Here is a 20,764-nt window from a genome sequence, read left to right on the forward strand (position 1 = left end):
AAGCACCAGTAGTTAGTGTGCTGTGTGCATGAAAAGTTAATGATGAGAGTGGAGGAACAAGCAGTTTACATTTTTAGAGGTAGCGTCATTTGGGCTTCCTTCAACTGCACTCAAATCACAGCTACACAGGGAGACATGTAAGGCAAGACTAGTCTGCACTGCAGGAACAGCTAGAGAGAAAGAGATGGAGAGAGAGACAGAGGGGAAGGAAGGAGAAGATGAGAGAATAAACAAGTCCATGAGACTGGCTGCCAAGAGCACAAAACTCATTTCAACTCCCACAATGCCACTAGGTGGCCTAAATTAATTTCCTACAGTCACTGCATCAGAAAAATGTGATAATGCAAATTTGCAAAACCTGCCTTTCCCTTTTCCAGTGAAATAACCAGATTCAGCTCTTAATAATAAACTGAAAGGCCACTGGCATCAATTGATCAGCCTAGTTCTGCCTACCCCCTGTGTTAATTTAAAATGAAATGGCAGCACATTGCAAGCTGAACCTCTCAGCTCAGCCCTGGTGGTGAACAAAGATCAAGCTCAACTATTTATATCCGACACAGATTTTGCGCAGCAATGCCGCCATGGCCAATACCTTTGTAATCTCTCTCTAGCTATTCTGTGCTACTAGACATAGGGAGTGGCCACAGCCTTTGGTAAGGTAAACATTCCAACACAAGCCTGTGTTAATAGGCTCAGCAGTTAGACAATAGAGGTGGATTCATTGAGCTGATAGGGGCATTTTGTGCTACAGTTGACAATAGGCTAGGTGTGACAAGGCAACTAGGGTGGAACCTGTGTTAACACCGCCAACCTTTCTCCATAGGACTGTACTAACAGAAATGGTATGCATTAATATGAACTGGCACAACCTTCATTATTGCGTGTGGAGTTCACAGTTAGTAAGGGAATTCATCTACTAATTTGTCCAATATACACTGAACAAAAATATAAATGCAACATGTAAAGTGTTGGTCCCATGTTTCATGAGCTGAAATAAAAGATCCCAGACATTTTCCATACGCACAAAAAAGCTTTTCTCTCAAATTTTGTGCACAAATTTGTTTATATCCCTGTTAGTGATCATTTCTCCTTTGCCAAGATAATCCATCCACCTGACAGGTGTGGAATATCAAGAAGCTGATTAAACAGCATGATCATTACACAGGTGCACCTTGTGCTGACAAAACAAAGGCCACTAAAATGTGCAATTTTGTCACACAACACAATGTCACAGATGTCTTAAGTTTTGAGGGAGCGTGCAATTGGCATGCTGACTGCAGGAGACTGCAGGAATAACAACCAGAGCTGTTGCCAGAGAATTGAATGTTAATTTCTCTACCATAAGCCGCCTCCAACATCATTTTAAAGAGAATTTGGCAGTACGTCTAACCGGCCTCAACTTCAGACCACGTGTATGGCGTCATGTGGGCGAGCGGTTTGCTGATGTCAACGTTGTGAACAGAGTGTCCCATGGTGGCGGTGGGGTTATGGTATGGGCAGGCATAAGCTACGGACAACGAACACAATTGCATTTTATTGATGGCAATTTGAATGCACAGAGATACTGTGATGAGATCCTAAGGCCCATTGTCGTGCCATTCATCCGCTGCCATCACCTCATGTTTCAGCATGATAATGCACAGCTCAATGTCGCAAGGATTTTAACACAATTCCTGGAAGCTGAACATTTCCCAGTTCTTCGATGGCCTGCATACTCACCAGACATATCACCCAATGAGCATGTTTGGGATGCTCTGGATCGACGTGTTCCAGTTCCCGCCAATATCCAGCAACTTCGCACAGCCATTGAAGAAGAGTGGGACAACATTCCACGGACCGCAATCCAAAGCCTGATCAATATCCGAAGGAGATGTGTTGCGCTGCATGATGCAAATGATGGTTACACCAGATACTGACTGGTTTTCTGATCCACGCCCCTACCTATTTTTTAAGGTATCTGTGACCAACAGATGCATATCTGTATTCCCAGTCATGTGAAATCAATAGATTAGGGCCTAATGAATTTATTTCAATTGACTAATTTCCCTACATGAACTGTAACTCAGTAAAACAAAAAATGAAATTGTTACATGTTGCATTTACATACAGCACCAGTGAAAAGTTTGGACACCTACTCATTCAAGGGTTTTTAATTATTTTTACTATTTTCTACATTGTAGAATAATAGTGAAGACATCAAAACTATGAAATAACACATATGGAATCATGTAGTAACCAAAAAAGTGTTAAACAAAACAAAATATATTTTATATTTGAGATTCTTCAAAATAGCCACCCTTTGCCTTGATGACAGCTTTACACACTCTGGGCATTCTGTCAACCAGCTTCATGAGGTACTCACAAGGAATGCATTTCAATTTCTTCCCTTCTAAATGCGTTTGAGCCAATCAGTTGTGTTGTGACAAGGTAGGGGTGGTATACAGAAGATAGCCCTATTTGGTAAAAGACCAAGTCCATATTATGGCAAGAACAGCTCAAATAAGCAAAGAGAAACGACAGTCCATCATTACTTTAAGACGTAAAGGTCAGTCAATACGGGAAACTTCAAGAACATTGAAAGTTCTTCAACTGCAGTCGCAAAAGCCATCAAGCGCTATGAAACTGGCTCTCATGAGGACTGCCACAGAAAAGGAAGACCCAGAGTTACCTCTGCTGCAGAGGATAAGTTAATTAGAGTTAACTGCACCTCAGATTGCAGCCCAAATAAATGCTTCACAGAGTTCAAGTAACAGACATCTCAACATCAACTGTTCAGAGGAGACTGCATGAATCAGGCCTTCATGGTCGAATTGCTGCAAAGAAACCGCTACTAAATGACGGCTATAAGAAGACTTTCTTGGGCCAAAAAACACGAGCAATGGACATGGAGACCGGTGGAAATCTGTCCTCTGGTCTGACGAGTCCATGACGAGATTTTTGGTTCTAACCACCGTGTCTTTGTGAGGTGAAAGGATGATGTCTGCATGTGTGGTTCCCACCGTGAAGCATGGAGGAGGAGGTGTGATGGTATGGAGGTGCTTTGCTGGTGACACTGTCAGTGATTTATTTAGAATTCAAAGCACACTTAACCAGTATGGCTACCACAGCATTCTGCAGCGATACGCCATCCCATCTGGTTTGCGCTTAGTAGGACTATAATTTGTTTTTCAACAGGACAATGACCCAAAACACACCTCCAGGCTGTGTAAGGGCTATTTGACCAAGAAGGAGAGTGATGGAGTGCTGTATCAGATGACCAACCTCCACAATCCCCCGACCTCAACCCAAATGAGATGGTTTGGGATGAGTTGGCCAACAAGTGCTCAGCATATGTGGGAACTGCTTCAAGACTGTTGGAAAAGCATTCCAGGTGAAGCTGGTTGAGAGAATGCCAAGAGTGTGCAAAGCTGTCATCAAGGCAAAGGGTGGCTACATTGAAGAATCTAAAATCTAAAATATATTTTGATTTGTTTAACACTTTTTTGGTTACTACATGATTCCATATGTGTTATTTCATAGATTTGATGTCTTCACTATTATTCTACAATGTAGAAAATAGTAAAAATAAAGAAAAACCCTTAAATGAGAAGGCGTGTCCAAACCTTTGACTGGTACTGTAGTTCTCATCCATGATAGATAAATTACTCCACCAATGCTCAGACAGTCAAAACATTACATGAGTACCCAAACATTATGAGTAAAAGCAATAGAGAATGTCCTGGCTTGGTCTGGCTGTTGTACTGAAGATTCCTTGTACAAACCAACCAATTGACACAATTCAAACCTGTTTCCTCCTCTGGCTGTTTGGCTATGGGTGAATGGCTGTGAATAGGCTTGGCGGTATACCTTATACCGGAGTATTTGGAAATAGCCATGGGATGGTTTTTCAATACAATTGAAACTATTTATTTTATTTAAAAAATATATAATCGTAATATTTGTAGCTACTTTTTAAGTAAATACATGGCAGTCAACTTGTGCAATACATTAGGAGATAAAGTAGATTGCTTTCATAATTTCACCGGTCACATCATTTTTCATATTACCGGTAGTCAGCAGTCATGTAGGATAGAAGGATATCCTACAGACACCCGACAAGGCCCAAATCCCCGTCATTCGCAGGAGAAAGAGACTGAGATATCGTGGATGTAGGTCGGCGTGCCTTGTAAGGATCCGACGAAGAGTGAGTAAACTGCCTCTTCCATCAAGCCTATTAGCCAATCTTCAATCATTTGAAAATAAATTAGATGACCTAATATTACGGTTATACTACGAAGGAGACATTAAAAAGTATAATATCTTATGTTTCACTGAGTCGTGGCTGAACGACGACATGGACAACATACAGCTGACGGGATATACGCCACATCGGCAGGATAGAACGGCTGACTCCGGTAAGACAAGGGGTGGCGGTCTGTGTGTATTTGTAAACAACAGCTGGTGCACAAAATCAAAAACTAAGGAAGTCTCGCCTGAGGTTTTGCTCGCCTGAGGTAGAGTATCTTATAATAAGCTGTAGACCACACTATTTACCAAGAGAGTTTTCATCTATATTTTTCATAGCTGTCTATTTACCACCACAAACCAATGCTGGCATTAAGATTGCACTCAATGAGCTGTATAAGGCCATAAGTAAACAGGAAAACGCTCAACCAGAGGCAGCGCTCCTAGTGGCCGACTTTAATATAGGGAAACTTAAATCCGTTCTACCTAATTTCTACCAGCATGTTAAATGTGCAACCAGAGGGAAAAAAACTCTAGACCACCTTTACTCCACACAAAGAGACGCATACAAAGCTCACCCTCGCCCTCCATTTGGCAAATCTGACCATAACTCTATCCTCCTGATTCCTGCTTATAAGCAAAAACTAAAGCAGGAAGCACCAGTGACTCGGTTAATAAAAATGTGGTCAGATGACGCAGATACTAAGCTACAGGACTATTTTGCTAGCACAGACTGGAACATGTTCCGGGATTCTTCAGATAGCATTGAGGAGTACACCACATCAGTCACTGGCTTCATCAATAAGTGCATCGATGACGTTGTCCCCAAAGGGACCGTACGTACATACCCCAACCAGAAGCCATGGATTACGGGCAACATCCGCACTGAGCTAAAGGGTAGAGCTGCCGCTTTCAAGGAGCGGGACTCTAACCCGGACGCTTATTAGAAATCCCGCTATACCCTCCGACGAACCATCAAACAGGCAAAGAGTCAATACAGGACTAAGATTGAATCGTACTACACCGGCTCTGACGCTCGTCGGATGTGGCAGGGCTTGAAAACTATTACAGACTACAAAGGGAAGCACAGCCGCGAGCTGCCCAGTGACACAAGCCTACCAGACGAGCTAAACCACTTCTATGCTCGCTTCGAGGCAAGCAACACTGAAGCATGCATGAGAGCACCAGCTGTCCCGGATGACTATGTGATCACGCTCTCCGTAGCCGATGTGAGTAAGACTTTTAAGCAGGTCAACATTCACAAGGCCGCAGGGCCAGACGGATTACCAGGACGTGTACTCCGAGCATGTGCTGACCAACTGGCAAGTGTCTTCACTGACATTTTCAACATGTCGCTGACTGAGTCTGTAATACCAACATGTTTCAAGCAGACCACCATAGTCCCCGTGCCCAAGGACACTAAGAACCTGCCTAAATGACTACCGACCCGTAGCAGTGACGTCTGTAGCCATGAAGTGCTGGTCATGGCTCACATCAACACCATTATCCCAGAAACCCTAGACCCACTCCAATTTGCATACCGCCCCAACAGATCCACAGATGATGCAATCTCTATTGCACTCCACACTGCCCTTTCCCACCTGAACAAGAGGAACACCTACGTGAGAATGCTATTCATTGACTACAGCTCAGCGTTCAACACCATAGTGACCTCAAAGCTCATCACTAAGCTAAGGATCCTGGGACTAAACACCTCCCTCTGCAACTGGATCCTGGACTTCCTGACGGGCCGCCCCCAGGTGGTAAGGGTAGGTAACAACACATCTGCCATGCTGATCCTCAACACGGGGGCCCCTCAGGGGTGCGTGCTCATTCCCCTCCAGTACTCCCTGTTCACCCATGACTGCATGTCCAGGCACGACTCCAACACCATCATTAAGTTTGCCGACGACACAACAGTGGTAGGCCTGATCACCGACATCGATGAGACAGCCTATAGGAAGGAGGAAAGAGACCTGGCCGTGTGGTGCCAGGATAACAACCTCTCCCTCAACGTGACCAAGACAAAGGAGATGATTGTGGACTACAGGGGAAAAAAGAGGACTGCGCACGCCCCCATTCTCATCGACGGGGCTGTAGTGGAACAGGTTGAGAGCTTCAAGTTCCTTGGTGTCCACATTACCAACAAACTATCATGGTCCAAACACACCAAGACAGTCGTGAAGAGGGCACGACAAAGCCTATTCCCCCTCAGGAGACTGAAAATATTTGGCATGGGTCCTCAGATCCTCAAAAGGTTCTACAGCTGCACCATTGAGAGCATCCTGACTGGTTGCATCACCGCCTGGTATGGCAACTGCTCGGCCTCCGACCGCAAGGCACTACAGAGGGTAGTGCATACGGCCCAGTACATCACTGGGGCCAAGCTTCCTGCCACCCAGGACCTCTATACCAGGCGGTGTCAGAGGAAGTCCCTCAAAATTGTCAAAGACTCCAGCCACCCTAGTCATGGACTGTTCTCTCTGCTACCGCACGGCAAGCGGTACCGGAGCGCCAAGTCTAGATCCAAAAGGCTTCTCAACAGCTTCTACCCCCAAGCCATAAGACTCCTGAACAGCTAATCAAATGGCTACCCGGACTATTTGCACTGCCCCCCCACCCCCACCCCATCCTTTTACGCTGCTGCTAGCTACTCTGTTAATTATTTATGCATAGTCACTTTAACTCTACCCACATGCACATATTACCTCAACTAGCCGGTGCCCCTGCACATTGACTCTGCACCGGTACCCCCCTGTATATAGCCTCCCTACTGTTATTTTATTTTACTTCTGCTCTTTTTTTCCTCAACACTTTTTTGTTGTTGTTTTATTTTACTTTTTTATAAAAAAATAAATGCATTGTTGGTTAAGGGCTGTAAGTAAGAATTTCACGGTAATGTCTACACCTGTTGTATTCGGCGCATGTGGCAAATAAAATTTGATTTGATGTGGTGTTTATTTACAAGCACAGAACGATGAGAGACCTGAGCCTTGTGAGTCACTCACTGTTGGGCAGCACACGCCAGGTGATCTAGTTACAGTATGGAATTCACAAATAAATGTTTGCCAGCTAGATATCTTATAACTATTAAGTTAACTGTCTAAAATTTGCTAAATGCTCTGCAATTGTGCATTTGGTTTGCTAATTTAGTAGCTATCTAGCTAAGTGGTTAGCTTCTTCCAAAATCAAGCTTCGCTTGGTAACAGCAAAGAATCCCCTCCTGGATCAAGAGCCTTGCCGTCTAATATTTGTTTTGTGCGTGTAGCAAACTGTGAGTAGTATTTTTTTGTTACTTGTGTAAATTTATGAGCTGGGATGTCTGTCTTACAAATGGTTTAGGTCGGGGACTATCACAACGCACTAGTTAGCATTTAGTTAGCATTGTCTATGGGATGTTACATGTACTTGTTAGCATTGCATTGATTACAAAGGCTCAGTGGGGATTGAAAACAGCGCCACTTGTGTTCAGTGCCAGTATTACCGAATATCCCAGTATGGCAAAAGGTCGGTATGAAGTTATGACAATCTGGATACCGCCCACGCCTGGAAGCCTGCCTGTCACATGCTCTGGAGAGTGGGCGAGAGACCGAGAGACTGGCAGGAAGCAACCAAGGCCCAGTCTGTAGCATGCTGTAGTTTATGTATGCATTTAGGCCAGTACCCAGCCGCTTACATCCTAAATCATTTCTCCCCTCAGTAAGTTAGAAACATCTCATTATCTTGCCTCAGTTATAAAGTGTCTGGGTGAGTGTGTGTGTTTATTTATGACTTTGTTGTTTGCAAAGTGACCCTTCCAGTTCCCAGAATGAGGCCAGCCCTGCAGCAGAGAAGAAGTAGCAGCACTTGGAGAGGACAGGGTGTGGTGGCCTGGTTAGGAGGCCCAGATAGAGCACTCTGAAGGGAGAGGGTTTCACCAGAGTACTGCCTCTCCCCTCTGGAGCAGTACTGCTGTCCCCACACCCTTCACAGAGAAACTAGAGCAGCTTTCTAAGCCTTGATCACATAAATAGCAAGTAAGTTGATGTAGAAGTGGAAATAAACTCTACTTCTGTTTTACAGTGGGCAAATATAGGAAGAGATTAAATCAATGGAGTAATGATCTTTAAAAACTAACCAGCTGCAGTATGTCTTCATCTTTTGGCATCACACAGAGTTCAAGAGAGGCATCACTGTAAAATAACAGATAAAGTCAAACATTGTAAACTACAACAGACCAGCAGGAAATCAGTCACTGACAACAATGGGAAATATTAATATTTGAGAGCTCACCTGTTTTGGATCAAGGCTATGACCTGAGAGTACGTTTTCCCAATGATACTTTCTCCATTTACCTTTACTATCCGGTCTCCTGTTGACAATAAGAAAGAGTTTAAAGCGGCAATATGTAACATTTTGGGTGACCTGACCAAATTCACATAGAAATGTTAGTTATAGATCTGTCATTCTCATTGAGAGCAAATCTAAGAGAGCGGTATATATGTTCTGTGCTCTAGTTCTATGCTTCCCGTTCTAAAGTTTCGTTTTTACGTCTTTTACTTTCGGGTTTGTATACCAGTTTCAAACAGCTGAAAATACAAAATGTTTTGGTTTAATGAAAATAACTTTCACAGCGGTTTAGATTGTACAATGATTATCTACACTATCCATTGGTTGTTTTGTGACAAACTGAAATTATTTGAATTTTAGCAACCAGCAATGGTGTCTCCTTTTTAAAACCCATTGGAGAAGAAAGTCAGAGATTCTTATCCAATGGATTTTGAGAAGGAGACGAGGAGAGAGGACGCGAGGAGTATGCAATTGAGATCTTCCCTATGTGTCTTTGAAGAGATGAACCTGTGCTGGGAGGTAGAGGAAAGTAGCTAAGCCCTCAGTAAGAGGCAGCTTTCCTGCTAGGCTGACAGTCAGAGGAGAGCAGAGGAAACAGCTCTGATCAGTCATCTGATGTGTGTTTACAGTAACTGAGTGCCTAGGGGGAGCTGAGCTCTGTGCCTTTACTAACCCTCCACACAGAGGAACCACTGAGAAGACTACACCCAATATACTACATTTAGGTTAAAACAAATCATTATGTACAGCCCTATATACACAGTGTATAAAACATTAGGAACACCTAATACCATACCCCGTTCAAAGGCACTTAAATCTTTTGTCTTGCCCATTCACCATCTGAATGGAACACATACACAATCCATGTCTCAATTGTCTCAAGGCTTAAACATAATTATTTAACCCATCTCCTCCCCTACATCTACACTAATTGAAGTGGATTTAACAGGTGACATTAATAAGGGATCATAGCTTTCACCTGGTCAGTCTATGTCATGGAAAGAGCAGGCGTTCCTAATGTTTTGTACACTCAGTGTATATATATATATATGCCATTTTGTTGATGCTTTTATCCAACATTATAATGTCAAATGTGTCACTAGTTCTATTATCATAACGAATACAGTAAGGTTTAAGGTAAACTACAGCAAGGTTGTCTTTTTAAAAAATTACTCCAATATGATATAATAATTTGTATGATGTCCACACATACACATAGGAAGGTAGAGCTCCTGTCTGTTGCTTTTGGAGATGTAGTCAGTTACCTGTGCAGAGTCCAGCTCCGTGGGCGGGACCACCCTCATTCACTTGCTTCACAAAGATGGTGTCCATTGGCTCCAGCCTGTTCCGTTGTCTCCCTGACAACAAAGGCAAAGTGTCATCATCAACACATTCCTCTGGAGGTCACATGGTAGTGACATACCGCCTCTGCTCATAACAGTAACACAGTATAGTCAGTAAATTAATTATCACAGCCATACTACATAAAGTATCTGCCCACTCAAAAAAAATTCGTATTTTTTCCATTAGTCCACTGTTGACAGTCCCAAAATGTTTTGCATGTCAAATCAAATGTTATTTGTCACATGCACCGAATACAACAGGTGTGGACTTTACCGTGAAATGCTTACTTTCACAACAATGCAGTGTCACTTGCCATACATTTACATTTTAGTCATTTAGCAGACGCTCTTATCCAGAGCGACTTACAGTTAGTGAATACATATTTTTTTATTTTATTTTTTTATACTGTCCCCCCGTGGGAATCGAACCCACAACCCTGGCGTTGCAAACGCCATGCTCTACCAACTGAGCTACATCCCTGCCGGCCATTCCCTCCCCTACCCTGGACAACGCTGGGCCAATTGTGCGCCGCCCATGAGTCTCCCGCTCGCGGCCAGCTGCAACAGAGCAGTTACATCACAATTACGCAAAATGCAGCATAATGCAAAACGCATCATGATGATGATGTGGCAAGTGACACTTTGCTTCTTCAAAGTCCAATATCTTGAAAACGTGACTGCTGACATGCAAAACATTTTGGGATTGTATCAACAGTGGACTAATGAAAAAAATACCTAAAGATAGTTTGAGTGGATTTTTTATTTTAGTACTATAGGATATTATCATAAAGCAGGGTTCTTTAACCCTGTTCTTGGAGAGCTACCATCCTGTAGGTTCTCGCTCCAACACCAGTTGTAACTAACCTGATTCAGCTTATCAACTGGCTAATTATTAAAATCAGGTGCGCTAGATTAGGGTTGGAGCGAAAACCTACAGGACGGTAGCTCTCCAGGAACAAGGTTGGAGAGCCCTGTCATAAAGAGACTAGAAGGGTGGTAGTCAGATTAAATTTCCCTTTAGAATGAAACATTGTTGACCTCAGATTACATTAGCAGACCTACAATACCCTATACTAAGAGCAGAGGACCCAGGCTATACTGCTCCACCTATAACTCTCAGTTCAACACGACCCAGACTGGGACACACTCTGAATGTGAAGCTGCCGGGACAACAGGACAATGGCTACCAGACAACCATAAATTGTTTCGAAAACATTTCCTGATGTGCGCGCGCGAGAGAGAAAGAGCGTGAGAGAGATGGAGAAAGAGCGCGAGAGAAAGCGTGAGATAACGTGAGAGAGAAAGCTAAAGATGGAGAAAGAGATGAAGAGAGAGAGAGCGAGCGCTAGCAAGAGAGATAGCGAAAGGGAAAGACCTTGAGAAAGAGATTTAGAGAGCAATAGAGAATGAGAGACTGTCACAACATTCAGAAGCATGTGAATTAAAGCAATGACAGCAGAGAGAAGAACAGTGTGGTTTCTCTGTCTGTGTCACATCGGCTGTCCACAATACAACAGGTCTGAATGAGAACTCAACCAAGTAGGAAAAAGCCTCCTAATATGGTAGCCGAGCTAGTGGAGATTTGGGAAATGAATAGTCCGAGTTTAGTAGGAGAACCTGTTTGCTCATTCTGCTCCTGTCTCCTAGCAGCTGCATGGCTGCAGAGGAGAGGAAAGCAAATGAGAGAAGAGAGGATGAGCGGGAGGGAGGGAGGGAGGGAGGGAGAGCAGAGAGTGAGCAGAGAGTGAGCTCAGCTGCACAACTCCCACTCCTTCCCTATAAACAGAAGAACAGCTCCAGGCTCACTAGACGCAAAGCTCTGTCCAACGACTTATCATTCTGTAAATTGGGGGGAAAAAATTATAATTGATGAAACTCCAAATAAATAGGAATGTTGTGAGTATCTTATATTGAAGTCTTAATGGTAATCATGACGTAACACTGGTAAGCACCGAATGTGGTAGCAAGATCATTTGCCATACAGGTTTTTCAATACAGAATAAGCGCATAGTCGTATGTGTCTGATAGGGAGGGAGAGAAGCTAGGGAAGAAAGACATGTATATATATATAGAGAGAGAAAGCCAAGTGATTGAGTGAGAAAGATGGGAGTATGAGTGTTTGATAGACCCTGAGTGCCCACTCTTTCTCCCTCAGTGGGTGTGTGAGAGATCGAGAGACGACAGATCTGTTAACAGTAATAACAGGTGCTCACCTTAGAGGTGAGCCACTGAACCTTTCTTGGAAGAGCTATGCAATACAAGGCTAGCGTGCTACACACGCATCACCATCACCTGGCCAGCATGTTCAAACAAACCTATTGTTTCTCACAAGTATACGAATGTGTCATGTAAAGCTGCAACAGCATATTTGTTTGGGAAGGGAAAGGGGATACCTAGTCAGTTGTTCAACTGAACGCATTCAACCCAAACGGGTCTTCCGCATTTAACCCAACCTCTCTGAAACAGAGAGGTGCGGGGGGCTCCCTCATAATAAATGATCCAGTGATTTGATAACTAGTACTGACTCAACGACTGTTGCTGCGACCATTCTCTGTATTCCTCAACACTAAGATGAGCTCAGTCAGTCCCAGACAGCGTAAATCATTTGGAGTGAGGAGCCAGTTGAAATCTTGACCCTTTCCTTTTCATTTCCTCTACATAGTGATTTTTATTAGAACCACCTGAAGTTGTTCGCAGTAGGGAATGATGGAACTTAGTAAGTCAAATAAAATAAAATGGCCAGTAGAGGGTGCCCCAGAGACATGTGTGATCCCTTAGTCAATCAGGTGTGCTGTGGGAGACTCGCTGGGCTTCCAATGATGCAACACTGGGGCAGGTTCACAATGGTAGCCATTTTCATGAAGCCTTTGGCCGTGTTCGAGAGCGTCAAAACCGTGAAGTATCATGGGTAAATTGTGACTGACACATAATATTGAGTAATTATTTATGACGCATGCAAGGTGACTTGTAGATTAGTTAGTCTCAACTCGCCTTTAAAAGGTCAGCTGCAATGTCGAACGTGCCCTTTGTTTTAGCCACCACGTGGTAAACAAAGGGATTCTCTCTCATTCACAATGGCTGTCCTGGGATAACCCAGAGTCAGCAAACTAGTCTCCACACACACACACACCTGGGAATATAATGTGACACCTATACTGTACAATATACAGTAATATGACAGTAGAGAGATTGAAGAGAACCAACATGACACAGGGTTTACGTAAGAAATATCTTGCTGTGTTTTATTAATGCAGATGTACATTGCTTTGCATTGTAATTTCAGCTTGGCATCAGACACATGTTGTGCTTCAGTTGCACTTCTCCACTTGGATGAGAATTCACGAACAGGCATTCTCTCAGCAGACAGTGCTGACTGATGTGTAGATACTTTTTCTCTGGTACTTTTCTCAGTGTAGCCTACTTTTCTCTAGTAAAATGCTAGATTAACTTCAAGTAAAACATTAGGAAATGTAGCTGGCTACATTTTTTGTATGATAAACAGAAATATGATGGCCATACATCGTTTTTGCAAAAGATACCTTGCTTTTTCATTGTAAGCTAATTTACTTGTGTGGCTGCTAGCCAAATAGTGTTGCACTTCTGTTGTCATCTGATGGAAATTAAGCTATTTTCTGCCAAATGTATTGCACCAATGTATCTTCTGTGAAGGAAAACGACACTACATGACCAAAAGTATGTGGACATCCTCAGCCCCCACTCTTCTGGGAAGGCTTTCCACTAGATGTTGGAACATTGCTGTGGGGACTTGCTTCCATTCAGCCACAAGCGCATTAGTGAGGTGGGGCACTGATGTTTCGGAGTACGCATGTCTCGACCTTCGCCTCTCCCGAGCCCGTTGGGGAGTTGCAGCGATGAGACAAGATCGTAATTGGATTGCAATTGTATATCACAAAATTGGGGAGAAAATGTAATTAATTAATTACTGAGCTCTTCAGTAAGGCCATTCTATTGCCAATGTTTGTCTATGGAAATTGCATGGCTGTGTGCTCGATGTTATACACCTGTCAGCAACGGGTGTGGCTGAAATAGCTGAATCTACTAATTTGAAGGGGTGTCCACATACTTTTGTGTATATAGTGTATAGTTGCATCCCCGATAACTCTATTGAAGCAACAAAAAAAATGTTACTTTCAATATAAAATGCAGGTGAAATGGTTTTAAACATATATTTTTGATGGTCAGCATTTTGAAAATGCTGATTTCTGAACTCTAAAGGCCGGTTATGCTTGGTCTAATGACATGTCTGTAGACAATTAGAATGCGACAAGTGTCGCTGTTCAAAACAACATCTAATTTATACCCTGGTGGAATGTCTGTAGACCGTCGCTGCGACTGTCAGTTTCCTTGTCACACAGACATGAAAAAAGTTTACATCTCTGCGACTGTCACAATGTCCGTTGTCGTGGTTACCGGACTGCCACAGCAACCAGACCAAATCCGCCTGTGACAAGATGATGCAGGAGTTCTACAATTCTCTGATAGAATGACCTACTTTTATTTCAAAACACTGTGGCAGTAAGTTATTTCTGTAAGCTCGCCCATTACCTTGCAAATAATAATGTTGTTGTGGGTTTATTTCCCTGTAATAATGAATAAAAAGTAGCTAAAGTTCAGACGTTGTCAGCTATCCTCTGGATATTATTTGAACTGGCTAGCCAGCTAACTAGCTAGCAACGCAACAAAACATTGTTTAGAAAATTGCTTTTAGTTGCCTAGCTTGCTAGGTTGTCATTTACCAAATACATTTTTAAACGGATGGGTTTATTGGTGTTAAAATAGAGAAAGAATGCTATTTGGAGCACCTGGCTGCTGATGTCATGCAGAGGCTGTCGTTTTGTGTTTATACCTTTTCAAAACAACAAGTCTGATATCGGACATCAATAGTATGTTCATGGTGTCGCAATGACTATTGTCTACAGACATGTCGATAGACTGACTGTAAACCAGCCTTAACGCGACCCCTGAGGACATCAGCAACCACAACCTGAAACAAGCACACTGACGAACGCAAACCAAAAGTATTGATTTAAGATCTCTCTCTCTCGGAGCTCCATGCTTTTTAATGTAATAACCTAGTTTATAGCTTTCCTGTAGTGGTAGCACAGCCAAGCCATGGCCGTTTCGGCTGGTTGGAGCATCTCAGGTTGTGCTTTCACAACTCAGGGTCACAGCACAGCCAGCCAATTTGGTCCCTGTGTCTGTCACTCTTTCCAGTGTCCAGCATTATGAAATGCAAGGCCTGGATTACTTCATATTTTCCCCTGACCTGACTGAGGGCTAGACAGAGTGAGACCAAGTCATGGAAGCTATTATGGTCTCGCTCTCTGGACAATCTCACTGGCTGTCAAAGATATCATTGTATTTTTCCTTTACAGTATGTTTAAAACAGAACATTTTCCTACTTCATCCAATCCTTCAGAGGAGAACTTAGACATTCTCCCTCTTTCTTTGGTGAATGTAGTCTAAAAAAAAATCCTAGCATATTTCCACTGATTTAAAAAAAACTAACCGTAGTTTATATGCACACAGATAAAACTATTTGCTTTCAAATTTCTGGATTATACATACATTGTTTCTTTCCTGGACATAGGCCTATATCCTACTCTACTGCTCAAGTTGTCAAAACACATCTCTGATATTAACTCTAGTTGGACAGGTTCCAGCAACAGCAAACCACCCCTATGGTCAACAAAAGCCCACTCAAAATATACACAGTTTAAACACACAAACAATCCACAGGGAGATCCCAAACACACACCTACTACCATTGTGGTGTTAGGAGGAGACGAGACACACTGGAACAGCAGACCACAGGCCAAACGGATTGCTCAGAATGTGGGCATGATTAGTTTTATTCAACGGGTGTAGTGTTCTACAAAAAAAATGAAAGCCTAAAAACAAAGGCTTTGGGTAACTTTGTTGTGAATTGAAAGGGGTTAAGGGTTATAATCTTTCTTCAACAGGACTAGAGCTGTTACGGTGACCGTATTACACCGCCACACCGGCAGTCAAGAGTCATGATGGCAGTCAAATTCCATGTGACCGTTTAGTCACAGTAATTAGGCTTCTCCAAGCTTTGATGCTGCTGATGGTCATTAGTAGCCTACCAAACTTGCTAAAAGCCTGGTACTCAGCACTCTATTGTCCCTCTAATCACTCTGACATCAATGCAAATGTGATCGAAAATCTAATCAAACACTTAATGAGAGCTCATTAGCTCATGTTGCGCAACATTTCTATAGGCTATGCATTTTGTGAGAGTAAACAGAGTGATGGCCTCTATTAAAAAGAGGAGGATCCCATCAGCTTTCTATAGGCTAGGCCTACTATATTTATTTCTGTAGCTCAGCTGGTAGAGCACGGCGCTTGTAACGCCATACACAAGAAAAAAATTTATGCACGCATGACTGTAAGTCGCTTTGGATAAAAGCGTCTGCTAAATGGCATATTATTATTATTTCTCAACTTTCCTAATATTAAGCACATTGCTTCTCTTTACAACAGGAGTATAGCCTACCTGGCTGGCATGAAAATGAACCATGGGAAAAGCGTCCTCCATTCGCTATTTAAGTGCATATTCCATTTATTTTTCCCCCTACCCCTGTTTCGAGAGAGGTGCATGATAATGGTCCATTCTAAATCAAAACAAATGTCACACATTATTTAGTATATGTAAAGACAAGATTAAATCAAGAATAGTCTGATGGGTGACAATATTAGCCTATCACTTGTGAATGATGCCCATCTTAAGGCAAGAAACAGCGCAAGCCTTTTTTTCCCCCAGACCTTTTCAAATCATAGTCTCACACCTCATGTAGCCTAGCCCATAGGCCTATATGTTTTGATAAGGTTTGAAGATCATTTTCACCATAAAAATAAAGCTTTATAATAAAAGGACTACATGCATAAATCGCATTTGCGGTTACTTTTGAGAATGGTGTTTTCCTGCTAATGAAACATTCGCGCTTATAGCCTACCGCCGTGTGTGCATTGCTGCGCTTATAATGTGAAGAAATAGCCTAATAATTTATCAACATTTTAAGCTAAATGTTCTGATCTGTTGCATCACCCTCATTACTTAAAATATGTTTTTTGATGCTAGTGGTTGTATTAATTTGGGATCTATTGCATCCCACAACTGTCCCAGACTATATTTGGAATATTTCTTTCTTGCACAGAATAGGTCAACTTTTGTACTATGGTGGATAGAAGATTGACATAGGCTAGTGCTGTTGCTGTTCGTTAGGCCTACTTATCTTGTTGGCTGACGAAAAGTAAATGTGGACAGTTCTTCCAATATCTTCAATATGCGCCTCGGAATTGGATAAGGACGCGCGCATTTGTGTCTCCGATGTGTCTGTCTTCACTTGTAGCCTGTGAGAAAGACCCGATCACATGACGGAGAGCCATGTGAGTGAGAGGTGCTTCGAAGCGCACAGCCGGGAGAAGGGAATTATAATTATTATATTCAGCCCAAGGGCACAACGGCCACAAAAGGCATGGATTTTTTTAGGGGGCATTACGGCCACACAAAGGGGATGCCCCAGGAAATTCCTTGCATTATCAAGTGCTTGTCAAATTGTGAATGGGAGACTGATGAAGTGTGTACAGCCTGCGCAAAAAACAAAAGCAGAGCTCATGCCTTTCATTTGCCTTTTTTCAAATCATCATTAGAGTCGCATCATGCAGCCTTAGAATGTCTAAAAATCTAAACATATAGCCCAACATTTGTATCACAACTAAAGTTACATAAATAACTAAATTAAGCATATAGGAGTACCTGTTTCTTTGTTAACCGCTCAACACAGAATAGCCGCATGTGCGCACTCCCTCAAATCGTTTGGAGAAAATAGCCTTTCTATGTTATTCAGCTATGTTCAATTGTATTCTTCATACTATAAAATAATATAAAATAATGCCACGGAATTCTAAGCAAGTCTTGTCTGCTAAGTGAACTAGTGTAGCCCGCCGCCATATGGCATAGCCAGCTCAGGGCCTAACATAAGGGCAACTCAGAGTAGACTACATTTTCTTTATATCATGTTTCCTTAGACCTGTCTAAAATAAATAATGGATTTATTGTGATGGTGTAGGCTATATTACATGGATTCATTATACTTTTTTAAATGTAGATGTTCCAAAAGGTCTGCATCAGTGGCTTGTAGACTATGCATGGAAGACAGGAGATGCTAAATTATGTGTTTATGTTAATTAACGGTCAATTACCGTTAGACCGGCAGTTATTTGCTTGACAATCACCGGCTGAAAAAATGTCATGACCGCCACAGCCCTAAACGTAAAACAACAAAACACCCATGCACAAAACACCCACACACACACACCTACAAACACACAATCGAAAAATGCAAAAAACTAAAAACAAGGGCTTTGGGTAACATTTTGTAGTGATGTGAAAGGGTTGACACTGACAACAAAGTGCAGTTGGAAGGATAAAGGTCAAGGGTCAGTTGAGGACAGTAACCGGTGGTGCTGCTGGCCAAACAGTTTCAGGCAGGCCTCTACAAAGGTCACCCTAACACAACAGCTACATCGTGCCATGTGCATAACAAGGAAGTACAGTAAAAGAGCTAAATCAACAGATGGAAAAATCATACTAAGTGGGAGGTAGAGACAGAGTGACTGACTATGCAGTACTGAAGGACAGACAGACAGGGAGAGGAAGTAACTGTCAACTTACCTCTGCGGCCATGCTCTTCCTGTAAAAAATTAATTAAAAAAACAAACATGAGTTTTAATGCCCTTAGAGATGCAGCATTGGTCTGTAATGTCTGATATCCCAACAGTTATGATACATCCTTTGGTGCGGATAAAATCTGCCATTTTGTTATTTGCCACCAGCAATGATGAAGATATCGGAGTTGAAAGAGGTCAGGGAGTTGTTTAACTCTACTGGATCAGTGTCCCGAAATCGGGACAGTTGCTGCTCAATATGCAATATTTGACTAGAATGGCGTTGCAAACAAAAGCCAACTTTCCGGGACAGACATGTCTTATATGGTCAGAAAGCTTAAATGATTGTTAATTTAACTGCAGTGTCCATTTTACAGTAGCTATTACAGCGAATAAATACCATGCTATTGTTTGATACTTATTGGATTTAAGCATATCAGGTGATGTGTATTTGTGTAATGAGGGAGGGTGTTGCCTAAGGAGATCAATACCCTATATCAAGGTGTGTATAATTATTAGGCAGCTTCTTTTCCTCAGGCAAAATGTGCCAAAAAATTGATTTAACTGACTCTGAAAAGTCAAAATTTTTTAAAAAGTATTTCAGAGGGATGCAGCACTCTTGAAAGATATTGGGGCGTGATCACAGAACCATCAAACGTTTTGTTGCAAATAGTCAACAGGGTCGCAAGAACCGTGTTGAGAAAAAAAGACGCAAATTAACTGCCAAAGATTTGAGAAGAATCAAACGTGAAGCTACCAGGAACCCATTATCCTCCAGTGCTGTCATATTCCAGAACTGCAACCTACCAGGAGTGCCCAGAAGTACAAGGTGTTCAGTGCTCAGAGACATGGCCAAGGTAAGGAAGGCTGAAACCCGACCACCACTGAACAAGACACATAAGTTGAAACGTCAAGACGGCCAAGAAATATCTGAAGACAGATTTTTCAAAGGTTTTATGGACTGATGAGATGAGAGTGACTCTTGATGGACCAGATGGATGGGCCCGTGGCTGGATCAGTAACGGGCACGGAGCTCCACTTCGACTCAGACGCCAGCAAGGTGGAGGTGGGGTACTGGTATGGGCTGGTATTATTAAAGATGAGCTAGTTGGACCTTTTCGGGATGAAGATAGCCTCAAACTACTGCCAGTTTTTAGAAGACACTTTCTTCAAGCAGTGGTACAGGAAAAAGTCTGCATCTTTCAAGAAGACCATGATTTTTATGCAGGACAATGCTCCATCGCATGCGTCGAAGTACTCCAATGCGTGGCTAGCCAGTAAAGGCCTTAAAGATGAAAGAATAATGACCCCTTCCTTACCTTACCTAAACCCTATTGAGAACCTGTGGTCCCTTCTTAAACAGTCGATTTACGGTGAAGGAAAACAGTACACCTCTCTGACCAGTGTCTGGGAGGCTGTGGTTGCTGCTGCACAAAAAGTTGATCGTCAACAGATCAAGAAACTGACAGACTCCATGGATGGAAGGCTTATGACTGTTATTGAAAAGAAGTCTGGCTATATTGGTCACAGATGTTTTTTTTATGTCAGAAAATTTATTTGTAAATTGAGTTGTTTGTTTATTATTTTCACTTTAACAGATGAAAATAAGCAAGTGTGATGGGGAACTTTTCGTTTTTTAATTAAGTTGCATAATAATTGGGCACACTAATAGCTGCCCAATAATTGTGCACACATAGATATTCTCCAAAGAAAGCCAAAACCTCACTTTTACTTTCTTAAATATTCAGGTTTATTCACATTTTGGATTGACCGAGAGCACTGTAGTTGTTCAATAATCAAATTAATCCTCAAACATACAACTTGCCTAATAATTGTGCACACAGTGTAGATATGTGTTGTATATTTGATGTATTGATGCGGTGCTCACCCCCTGCTAAAATAAAGGTTAAATAAAATAAGTAATAGTAAACTTGAGTTCTATCAGATTTGTTTTAAATCCTCTATAGTGGTAGAGAGTAAGATTACCTGTGGGAGCCAACATCAAAGACACCACATTAAAGTCCTCCACCCCCACTCATTAAAATGTAGGAACTAGCTCCTCCAGTCTGACCCCTCTGCTGTCTCTGGCTCCACACCTACCCCCGCCCGGCCATCTAGAGGTGTGAAGGTTAGTACCTTTTATGTAGGGAGCTAAT

General features: G+C 42.4%; 1 protein-coding gene across 1 annotated transcript in view; it reads right to left on the reverse strand.

The window, feature by feature from the left end:
* The window catches only part of LOC311147248 (rho GTPase-activating protein 21-like), an 87,503-nt gene that overhangs the window by 45,645 nt on the left and 21,094 nt on the right, over positions 1-20,764 (reverse strand). Inside the window, exons 4-7 of the mRNA XM_084183918.1 lie at positions 18,616-18,634; positions 9,819-9,911; positions 8,497-8,575; positions 8,342-8,396 (exon numbers count right to left, since the gene is read on the reverse strand). Of these exons, the coding sequence (XP_084040044.1) occupies positions 8,342-8,396; positions 8,497-8,575; positions 9,819-9,911; positions 18,616-18,634 (246 nt within the window). The remainder of the gene's footprint in view (positions 1-8,341; positions 8,397-8,496; positions 8,576-9,818; positions 9,912-18,615; positions 18,635-20,764) is intronic.

The sequence above is a fragment of the Coregonus lavaretus genome (genome assembly GCF_964263955.1).
Source record: "Coregonus lavaretus genome assembly, chromosome: 19".
Taxonomy (NCBI): Eukaryota; Metazoa; Chordata; class Actinopteri; order Salmoniformes; family Salmonidae; genus Coregonus; species Coregonus lavaretus.